Source organism: Dendrobates tinctorius, unplaced genomic scaffold (assembly GCF_039654945.1).
Source record: "Dendrobates tinctorius isolate UK_male_01 unplaced genomic scaffold, ASM3965494v1 ptg000140l, whole genome shotgun sequence".
NCBI classification, from domain to species: Eukaryota; Metazoa; Chordata; class Amphibia; order Anura; family Dendrobatidae; genus Dendrobates; species Dendrobates tinctorius.
This window is the reverse complement of record NW_027361808.1, coordinates 12,499,471-12,511,520: the sequence shown is the minus strand read 5'-3', so window position 1 is coordinate 12,511,520 and position 12,050 is coordinate 12,499,471. Positions and strand designations below refer to the sequence as shown.

Genomic DNA, 12,050 nt, shown 5'->3' with positions numbered 1-12,050 from the left:
TTTCTGTTTGGAAGTGACGGTCAGTCTTTTGGTATTTGTAAAATGAATGGTGTTATTAAAAAGTATAACTTGTCCCACAAATAACAAGCCTTCATACATCTATGTGGACAAAAGATAAGAGTTCTGGCTCTTGGAAGAAGGCGAAAACGAAAAAAACAGAAATTGGACTTGTCTGGAAGGGATTTAAAAAAGGTATCCATATCCTTAGCTGACACATTCATGCACATCACACATTTGGTGCTGATGCACGGAGAGGTCGCTGAGCTTCCTTCTCATATGAATCATACCAGCTGTGCTATACATCTGGCATCCACCTCTAACAGCAGTAACTGGATCTAAGGGAAGGTGTAGACAAGCGTGTAATCTCTCATCCAAGAGTATCCATTATGCAAATCACATTCTGATGAAACTGAGAGTGTGAGCATAGTGTGATCCGATTCTCTTACAGAAGAAGGAGAAAAAATGTTTTTTCCATTCTATCAGTTGGTGGAAAAGGACTACACTCTGATGTCATCTGAATGCAGTCCAAAGGTTTCCATGGACTTATTGACTTATATGACCAAGTGCAATCAAACGCGGGCATGCAGTGAATTTTTCCTTCGGCTGGCTCAGTCGGAGAAAAAAATTTGACATGTGCACAGCCCCATAGAATGACATAGGTCTGAGTGCGATCTTATGTTTTGCTAGATCCCTCTCGGATCGATAACACGGTCAACTGCAAGAGCCCCAAGACTGATCCCTTAACCCCTTCACCCCGAAGGGTGGTTTGCACGTTCATGACCGGGCCAATTTTTACAATTCTGACCACTGTCCCTTTATGAGGTAATAACTCTGAAATGCTTCCATGGATCCTGGTGATTCTGACAATGTTTTCTCGTGACATACTGTACTTCATTTTATTGGTAAAATTTCATTCAAATAACTTGCGTTTATTTGTGAAAAAAATGGAATTTGGCAAAAATTTTGAAAATTTCACAATTTTCCAACTTTGAATTTTTATGCCCTTAAATCACAGAGATATAGCACACAAAAAACCTAATAAGTAACATTTCCCACATGTTTACTTTACATCAGCACAATTTTGGAACCAACATTTTTTTTTGTTAGGAAGTTATAAGGGTTAAAAGTTGACCAGCGATTTCTCATTTTTGCAACACAATTTTATTTTTAAGGACCACATCACATTTGAAGTCACTTTGAGGGGTCTATATGAGAGAAAATCCCCAAAAGTGACACCATTCTAAAAACTGCACCCCTCAAGGTGCTCAAAACCACATTCAAGAAGTTTATTAACCCTTCAGGTGCTTCACAGGAATGTTTTGAATGTTTAAAACAAAATGAACATTTCATTTTTTTTCACAAAAAAAATTACTTCAGGTCCAATTTTTTTTATTTTAGCCAGGGTAACAGGAGAAATTAGACTGCAAAAGTTATTGTGCAATTTGTCCTGAGTACGCTGATACCTGATATGTGGGGGGGAATCACTGTTTCGGCGCATGGCAGAGCTAAGAAGGGAAGGAGCGCCGTTTCACTTTTTCAACTCAAAATTGGCTGGAATTCTGATCGGACGCCATGTCACGTTTGGAGAGCCCCTGATGTACCTAAACAGTGGAAATCCCCCACAAGTGACCCCATTTTGGAAACTAGACCCTCCAAGGAACTTATCTAGATATGTGGTGAGAACTTTGAACTCACAAGGGCTTCACAGAAGTTTATAACGTACAGCCGTAAAATTAAAAAATCATATTTTTTCCACAAAAATGATCTTTTCACCCCCAATTTTTATTTTTCCAAGGGTAACAGGACCCTAAAAGTTATTGTGCAATTTGTCGTGAGTACGCTGATACCCCATATGTGGGTGTAAATGACTATTTGAGCGCATGGCAGAGCTTGGAAGGGAAGCAGCGCCATTTGGCTTTTTTGGCAGGAATTGAGATCGGACGCCATGCTGCGTTTGGAAAGCCCCTGATGTGCCTAAACAGTGGAAACCCCCCACAAATGACACCATTTTGGAAACTAGACCCTCTAAGGAACTTATCTAGATGTGTGGTGAGCACTTTTAACCCCCCAGTGCTTCATAGAAGCTTATAACGCCCAGGCACGAAAATAAAAAAATCATATTTTTTCCACAAACATGATCTTTTAGTACCCAATTTTTTTATTTTCCCAAGGGTAACAAGAGAAATTGGACCGCAAAAGTTGTTGTCCCATTTTTCCTGAGTCCGCTGATACCCCATATGTGGGAGAAAACTACTGTATGGGCACACGTCGGGGCTCGGAAGGGAAGTAGTGACGTTTTGGAATGCAGACTTTGATGGAATGGTTTGCGGGTGTCGTGTCGCGTTTGAAGAGCCTCTGATGTGCCTAAACTGTTGAAACTCCCCACAAGTGACCCCATTTTGGAAACTAGACCCCCCCATGGAACTTATCTAGATGTGTGTTGAGCACTTTGAACCTCCCAGTGCTTCACAGAAGTTTATAACGCCCGGGCGTGAAAATAAAAAAATCATATTTTTTCCACAAACATGATCTTTTAGTCCCCAATTTTTTTATTTTCCCAAGGGTAACAGGGGAAATTGGACCCCAACAGTTGTTGTCCAATTTGTCCTGAGTACGCCGATACCCCATCTATTTGAGAAAACTACTGCATGGGGACACGTCGGGGCTCGGAAGGGAAGCAGTGACGTTTTGGAATGCAGACTTTGATGGAATGGTTTGCTGGTGTCATGTCACGTTTGGAGAGCCTCTGATGTGCCTAAACTGTTGAAACTCCCCACAAGTGATCCCATTTTGGAAACTAGACCCCCCCACGAAACTTATCTAGATGTGTGGTGAGCACTTTGAACCCCCAAGTGCTTCACAGAAGTTTATAACATCCGGGCGTGAAAATAAAAAAATCATATTTTTTTCCACAAAAATGATATTTTTGCCCCATATTTTTTATTTTCCTAAGGGTAACAAGAGAAATTGGACCCCAAAAGTTCTTTTGCAATTTGTCCTGAGTAGGCTGATACCCCATATGTGGGGGTAAACCACTGTTTGGGCACATGGCAGAGGTTGGAAGGGAAGGAGCACCATTTGACTTTTTCAACGCAGAATTGGCTGGAATTGAGATCAGACGCCATGTTGCGTTTGGAGAGCACCTGATGTGCAGAAACAGTGGAAACTCCCCAATCTAACTCCAACCCTAACCCCAACACACACCTAGCCCTAACCCTAACCCTAATGGGAAAATGGAAATAAATACATTTTTTTTTAAATTTTATTATTTTTCCCTACCTAAGGGGGTGATAACGGGGGGTTTGATTTACTATTTATAGCGGGTTTTTATTTTTGGCAGCTGTCGCATGCTAAAAGACGCTTTTTATTGTAAAAATAGTTTTTGCATCACCACATTTTGAGACCCATAATTTTTACGTATTTTGACCCACGGAGTCATGTGAGGTCTTATTTTCTGCGGGACGAGTTGACGTTTTTATTGGTACCATTTTCGGGTGCGTAACATTTTTTGATCGCTTTTTATTCTGATTTTTGGGACACAGAATGAACAAAAACCAGCATTTCAAGAATTTCTTTTGGGGGGTGCGTTTATACCGTTCCGCGTGCAGTAAAATTGATAAGGCGGTTTTATTCTTCGGGTCAGTACGGTTACAGCGATACCTCATTTATGTCTTTTTTTATGTTTTGGCGCTTTTATGCAATGAATACAATTTTATATAAAAAATAATTATTTTTGCATCGCTTTATTCTGCGAGCTATAACTTTTTTATTTTTTCGCTGATGATGCTGTATGGTGGCTCGTTTTTTGCGGGACTAGATGACGTTTTCAGCATTACCATGGATATTTATATGCGTCGTTTTGATTGCGCGTTATTGCACTTTTTGTTCGGCGGTATGATAATAAATCATTATTTTTTGCTTCGTTTTTTATTTTTATTTTTAAAGGGGTTAACTAATGGGACAGTTTTATAGGGTGGGTTGTTACGGACGCGGCGATACCAAATATGTGAACTTTTATTGTTTGTTTTTTTTTATTTCCAAAAAATAAATTTATTAGGGAATATTTTTTTTTTTTAAATTTATTTAGTGATTTTTTTAAAAATTATTTTTACACTTTTTTTTAACTTCATTACATTGTCCCAGGGGGGGTGACATAGCTGTCATGTGACAGCTATGTGACCGGACCGCGACACCCACCACACCCGACTGTGCCTCCCGGTAAGTATAATCTAACTTGTTTTTCTTATCTTTCAGGTCACATAGGGGGCTTATCTACAGCATTACAGAATGCTGTAGATAAGCCCCTGATGGCGGTGGCCACAGCTTGTTGGGCTAAAAATAGGTGACAGATTCCCTTTAACGCCACCATGATTGCCATTTTGGTAATCCAGTGAAACTCAGCAGCAGCCAACAGTGAGGTAAATATTAGTGTTTTTAATTTACCAGGCACATTAGGGACATTAAAAAGGGATCATCCAGTAGTGAACAACTCCTTTAAGACTCTGTCCTAAGTCAGTAAAGTTCATACATATAACCTAAAAATTTAGAGAATATTAATGGATAAAACTGCCGCACAAAAATGTCAATGCTTTTAGATGTAAGTAGGTTGGTAGTAATTACAAGGAATAAAGAGGAAGCTAAACGTAAATGTGCTCCAGCTTCGCCATCAGATGTTCCAATAATTACACTGCAGAGATTGCTAATTGCTGGGGGGATAATAAATGCTGAATATAATTTGATGTAATATTTGCAGACATGTCAACTGCATTTTATGTTGGAAATGTCTGGAACAAATAAATCTAATTTTACATTTTTGTTAACTTTATTCAAAAAATTGCCATCATCTCCATGTGAATTCACTGTGCTTTGGCCACAGAAGTATTTTTCTATCAATTTGGTATTTTATTAGGTTTGGCTAATGAAGTAGTTTGGGCATCAGACTTGTCAGCACAGTGATCGCTTGTCTCACTAAAGTAGATTGCTAAGGCTAAGGGGCACAGACAAATCTGATCAGTTTTTTGGGTTGTCTAATTGTGTATGCTACCTGCGACCTAATCAGTGACTGCCTGTACAAAATGGAAACTGACAAGAAGTAAGGATGTTATACATATTAATGACGACAACGGTATTGGCAGGGAAATGTATTACACGTCGTAGGGGCTGAATCTGCTGTAGCTTCATTTTATTTCTTGTTGCGTGAAATTCTATATGAAATGTAAAGCTACTATATCTCGTATTAAGCTGCCGCTATGTTGGTCTAATGGATGAAGAACCAGAAGAAATATCACAATATAGGAAAACACAATGATGTGGATTCAAAAGATTAAAAATAGCTTTATATTTTCTAGACATACAGTCACTTAGCATTTGTTCATTGCTTGGTATTTAAAAAACGAATGCATGTATTATAAGTGGGTACAATTTGCTGTAAAATATAATCAATAGATCAATGTTGTGCTATCTAGACCCAAAGTCTCTTCATAGTTGTCAAACTTTCCACCAATATTTTTGGTTCCGTTTACAGACACTCCTCTTAAGAAGTTGTGCTCTAGTGATCTCTAGGATTTTATTAGTGTGACTGCAGAAAACGAATATCACCTAAACTCTGAATAGGGAATACACATGTATTTTGAGGTAATCCCCTTAACTCTTTCATGCCATAGTCAATTTCCATTTTTTTTTGTTTTCATTTTTTCCTTCCTTCCCAGTGCCATAACTGTTATTTTTCTGCTTGTTTTTTTTGCAGGACAAGTTGAACTTTTGAATGACACTAATCATTCTACCACATAGTGTACTGGAAAATGGGGGAAAAAATCCAAGTAATTTGTAAAAACTGTGAAATGTCACAATTTTTTTTTTATTTACCATGTTCACTAGAAACTGACCTGGAAACATGATTCTTTATGTGAATATCAAACATGCATAGTTTTTTAAATTTGTTTATTTAAGTGACGAAAAAAATTTTAACATTTGCAAGAAAAAAAATGTTGTCGACATTTTCCAAGACCCATAACGTTTTGATTTTTCTTGATATGGAGCTATGTAAGGGCTTATTTTTTGCTGTGAGCTGACATTTTTACTGATACCATTTGTGGGTAGATACAATGTTTTGATCTCCTCTTACTGCCTTTTATTGCAATGTTGTGGCGGCCAAAAAAAACGTAATTTGGGTATTTTGAGTTTTCTTTACTGATCTGATAAATTTTATATTTGGATAGATCGCACGCTTAAAAATACCATGATACCAAATATGTGCATTTTTAATTGTTTTTTGTTAATATGACAAAAGGGGTGATTTGAAAGTTTGTTTTGGTTTTTCATATTTTTAAAAACTTTTTTTTTTACTTTTTACTGAGTTCAATAGTCTCCTTAGGGGACTTGAAGCTATGATCATCTGATCGCTTGTGCTATAGAAAGCAGGGCATCAGTACTACCTTGCATAAAGAAAATCATGATCTCCTATGAATGGAAATCACGGGCTGACTTTCACAGGAGGATCATGATAACAGTCACAGAGGTCTTCAGCAGACCCTTGACTGTCATGACAACCCATCAGCATCTCACATTCTCATCACAGGCACACCAATGGGAGCTTGGAATGGCGCACATCCCTGTCAGCTTGTGCTAAATGCTGCTGTCAGCTATTGACAGCGGGATCTAACAGGTTAATAACCATGGGTGTTGCTCCACTCCACCTGCGGCTGTAAGAGGCATGTGATTACTGATTAAATCAGCCATCATGTGTGGGGAAAAATGCAGGCTCAGCGAGCGATCCCGCATCAAAATCAGGAAGCTGGCATATGAAGTAAGTTGACGAGATGTCATGAATGGGTTAAGTTTATATTTCATTGATATTTGCTACAAATATAGTCTGCTGATGACCAATCTCTCAAGAATTGGGACAACTACACTTTACACCGACAGAAGCTTTTATGACATCCCATTCTGAATCCGTAGATATTGTTATGGAGTTGGTTTCTCATTTGCAGCTAAAACAGCTTCCACCCTTCTGGTGAAATATTCTACAAGATTTTGTTGGAATTTATCCCCATTCAGCCAGAAGAGCATTTTTGAGGTCAGAAACTGAAGTTTGGGCCTGGCTCACAGTCTCCATTCTAGTTGAGCCCAAAGATGATTAATGGGGTTGAAATCATGGCCCAGTTCGGGTCACATCATACCCAAACTTATGGTTGCACTCTAATTATGTATTTTTTCAATACCTAGGACAGCCAGGCTCATAAACTCATGAACAGCCATCATACATGAAAAGCTAATGCTTACATTGAGCATTCATGTGTTAATAAAAATTGTACAGATTATAGGGCTGAAAATAGGCAGTTGTACTGGAACTGTAAGTCAAACCTATTCCCTGAATAACATGCTACAGTCCCTTTGGGTAGGGATTCCTTACGAGTGAATACATTCACCTGATTTGCTGTAATAAAAGATTTGATTTGCCTACTAATTTCATAAAGTGTGTAAAAGTAAATCTCATTCCTGGTGATTATTTTTCTCCCGATATCCTAATGGCGGGCAATTAAACAAAAATAGAGTGGAGATCTATGCAACAATATTTGCTATGAATCTTCCAATTTGCTGGTGTCACTTCTTTTGTAAGATTTCCCAACCTATGCCAGCTTCTGGGTGTAGGTACATTCATGAAATTGCCCTGTAACTCTGTAATGCAAATGAGTCTGCTAGCTCTGGCCAATTAATGTCCCAAAAGGGCTGAAGTAGTGTAGTAATATACCACAAGTAGGGATGGGAGAATCGATTCACTGGTCTCAATGCATCAACCAGGTCAGTAATCTGTGATGAAAAAGAGGAGATGATCCAGCTTCCAAGCTTGGAAAAATGTATTGGATTAAAAATTAGATTCCATCATGAGTGTAGACACAGCTACGCATTTCAAACATCCATTGCGTTCTTTAACAAATCTCATTTGTGATAGCTGAACAGGAGGATTGTGAAGGGCTAACCTAATAAACCAGTCGAACATGTAGATCTGATGCAGTATAATAATACACCGCAAGAAGAGATGGGAGGATCAATTGGCATGTCTCTGATGCATCAGCCAGGTCAGTAATCTGTGACAGCTGGACAGGAAAGAAGGGCTGATTTAGTAAATCGGTCGAACATGTAGATCTGATGCAGTAATGTAATACGCCACCAAGAGGCATGGGGGAATTGATTTGCTGTCTCCCATGCATCTTCCAGGTCAGTAATCTGTGACAGCTGGACAGGAGGAAGGGCTGATATAGTAAACAGTCGAATATGTTGATCTGATGTGGTATAGTAATAAGCCGCAAGTCGGGATGGGGGAATTGATTTGCTGGTCTCCGATACGTCGGCCAGGTCAGTAATTTGAGATCGCTGAACAGGAGGAGAGGCTAAAAAGCAAACAAGTCCTAAATGTGTAGACCTGATGAAGTATCGTAATATGCCGCAAGTGAGGATGGGAGAATTGATTCCCTGGTCTCTGATGCAATGGCCAGGTCAGTAATCGGTGACCACTGGACGGGAGGCATGCAAATTTCCTTACCTCCCATTCTTCTTTTGATTAGCCTGACTGGCTCAATGTTGTGTGCATGTCATGCCACAATGATGGCTATATGCTAATGACAAAACACAAAATCACCATATTCATCACAACATGCCTCTAACTCTATGGCCTAATAATATTTTTCACATATTTTCGTGACAAAATAATATATCAAAGATATGTCTAATTTGTACTACTGCAATAAATACTCTATTATTCAGTGAATAGTAATGTGCTTTATAATATATATATATAAAGCTTTAATATTTAATGCCTAGAATTTTTCAGGCGAGGAAGAAATAAGCTTAATAGGGACGAAGCAGCAGCTGTATAATTAATGGGTTTTCTTCTCTGAAAAACTAAATCTATGATTATTATGTTATTGCCTCAAATGTGACATTGTAATTACTTTCACTATTCCCCCAGTTCTGTATAATCTGTATAGAAGGGAAATGTCAATTTGTTTCAGAAACAAAACACAATTAATTAATTGAATGAGAATCAGAATTACCAATTATCTATTTCCATGATGCCATTTCTTTCTTAGCATACACATTGGCCTACATTACCTAGTAGTGATACACATATATAAAAAAAGATTATTCAGTCGGGAAAGTGGCATGTAAACGCCATACATGGAGCATGTTGCATTTTTTAAAAAATGCCACTAACCAAAAAACTTTCATACTAATGCCACCAACCAAAAGGAATTGTATGTAGCTCAATTTTTATTGCACCATGGACTTCAAAGTAACTTCTGGTCACAAAAAATAATAAAAACATATATGCCCCGTGAAACACACTGAAGAGGATTGTAAAAATATATTCAAAGAGAGAAAATATAAAATCACAAAATAACAACAGATAAACCTATCCAGCACTTCCACCCTGTCCGGCCAGAGGCCTTGAAGACCAAAGTTACCAACTGTCCAGAAACTTTTGGACAGTCTGTAAAAAATAGTACACATTCTTTATCCCATCCTTAAAAAAACTGATGTGTCCATGAATTGAATCTGGAGGAGTTTGTACACATTCTTATGACTGAAATTATTCTCATTTTAAACTGAATGCTGCTGATGTATTCATATCATTATCCTGCGCTGTAAACTTCTATAAGTTAAACTATTAATGATTTATTATAGTTTTGTAAAGTCTGTAAAAATGTTAGTGTATTGATTTTTGGATAGGTTGCCCAAAAAGATAAACAATTATATTGGCAGCCATACTGGAGACCACTCAAGCAGCAGTGTTGGAGCACTGGGGAAGTTATCGGATGAAAGATGAAATTATGGCTTCTGCATAATGCAGGGAATTGGAGTGTGAACCTGCTTGTGCATCAGTAAGCATGGCTTTTTACTCAGCATAGTGGCATTCTCAGCCTCCTGTTGTGAAAGGAACTGCAGTACAACTTTAAATAGATGGCTGCCACAACTTCACTGATCACCTAGAGTCGACCTAGTGATATTTATTTATTTTACTCATTTATATAGTGCCCTTAATTCCACAGCACTTTAAAGACATTATCATCCCTGTCCCGGATGGGGTTCACAATTTAGATTCCCTATGAGTATGTCTTTGGAGTGTGGGAGGAAACACTTGTAATAATGCAAAGCCTACAATTTACAAGTAAAAACAAAGTACGTTCTTAATCTACCTTATCTTTGGACATGCAGCGATGGCAATCACAGGTAAAGCAGTATTGTCGCTGACACTGCATTTGACGCATATGTGAAGGCATCTTCACATCCATGTAACTTATAGTGAGCTGTGAATATGAAAAAAAGTGCAACATTGTCAACATTTATATATAAAAAATTATATAACTGATAAAACATATCATGTTCCTTTATTTTAGCTTTTTACTTTAACAATGAAATAAAAAAAGATATTCATGTAAAACCATACAATAGGTGTATAAAATGACAGTAGGTTAACCACGTAAAATAACAAAATGCAATAACAAAATGCATTTTATTTAAACCCAAAAACACAACTGATTGAACATAATATTAAGACCGAGATTCATAATTCTGTGAACAAATCCTCCACCTCATATACAAAAGGCTGCGTACACGTCCAAAAGACACAGCCATTACACAGTACATAGCAGGGGCACTATACTAAGACTACCTCAGCACGGGAATATTTTTAATTCATCCAATTGTGGACCTTATTTTTATTCCAAAATCTATTGATTAAAATGTACTTTGTTCATGGGAAAACCCCTTCATGACAACTGATGTAAGTTTACGTTGTGGTTGGAAAGAGGATCCCGCAAATTGATGTAAATTTACGTTATGGGAACCTTTGGTTCAGAAAAAGGTGCCTGCCGTTTCTTTTTTTTCTTTTCAAAATAGTATTACAGACAGGAAAAAATCAAAATCCTTCAATTCAAGAACATATTTGTTAAGATAGCAATATTGGATGCAATTTCTGTGCCGGCTGCTTCTGATAGGCGGGCACGGGGAATCATCGCCTTGGGGGGTTTCGCCGACCCTTCACCCTCCCACAACTACGATCACTGTCAATCTCAGAAAATCATAGCAATTTCAATTTAGCAAATGAAATTGCCTGAAATACATTGAAGTCTAGCTATGATTTGTACTATAATCAATCATGGGCTGGAGCTAGGCAATCGCAGAGTTAGCAGTCCCAGCGCTGATTGGTGCAATCGAATGATGATGTCCTATCACACCAATGAGTGAGCAGCAATGCCGTCTGACCTCACAGTGACTGCTCTGCACTGTCTCATTCCAACTTGGAGACATGTGCAGAGCGGTCACTGTGTCGTTCTGCTGTGGATCTGCTGGGCTTTGTGGGGCCACAGACGAGTTTAGTCTGTACCACCACTTCTGCTGTTGCTGCTGCTGATTGAAGTCTTGAAGAAATAAAGAAAGAAGACCTTCGTGACCTGTTACTGTCCACTTTTTTCCAATCCAACCCAATCCCTCATCCCCCCCTTTTCACTCTCTCCCTAACCCCTTCACCAGCCCTCCTTCTGCCTCCAAGCGCTGACCAGTACTCTGTCGCTGATCAGTACTTGATTGCAGATCAGTACTTGGAGCCCTAAATTTTTGGCAGTTTTTTTTCTTTTACACCACCTCCAAGCATGCATCCTACTGCTGCAGAGTGCTGATCAGTGAAACACATGATTATTCGGCATCCTTGCTCGCTTTCATCCAAGACTTTTTTTCCCCGTCCATTTTTTCTCCCACCTCTTGCACCACCTCCTTGCATGCATCTTGAGCCACTGATTAGTGATTCACATCAGTGATCGGCATCCATGCTCACTTTTGACTTAGGGCTTTTTTTTCCTGTCCATTTTTTTACCTTGAGCACCACCTCCATGTGTGCGTCCTACAGTTGCTGAGCACTGATCATGATGCACATCACTGATCGGCATCCAGTTGTTGCTTTTTTCTTTCTCAAATTGTAAAAAAATAGACTGTACTAATAAGTTTATACTACACTATTTTTTACTAAAATATAATAAGAATTAGCTTCCAAT

At 38.5% G+C, this 12,050-nt stretch overlaps 1 protein-coding gene across 4 annotated transcripts in view; it reads right to left on the bottom strand.

The window, feature by feature from the left end:
• Positions 1-12,050, bottom strand: part of SMYD3 (SET and MYND domain containing 3) — a 1,185,047-nt gene that overhangs the window by 406,197 nt on the left and 766,800 nt on the right. For 3 of the 4 annotated variants that reach the window (XM_073545143.1, XM_073545139.1, XM_073545141.1), the window contains one exon: positions 10,197-10,307. The exons of the other annotated variant lie outside the window; for it this stretch is intronic. In XM_073545143.1, the coding sequence (XP_073401244.1) occupies positions 10,197-10,307 (111 nt within the window). The remainder of the gene's footprint in view (positions 1-10,196; positions 10,308-12,050) is intronic. 4 annotated transcript variants of the gene reach the window in all.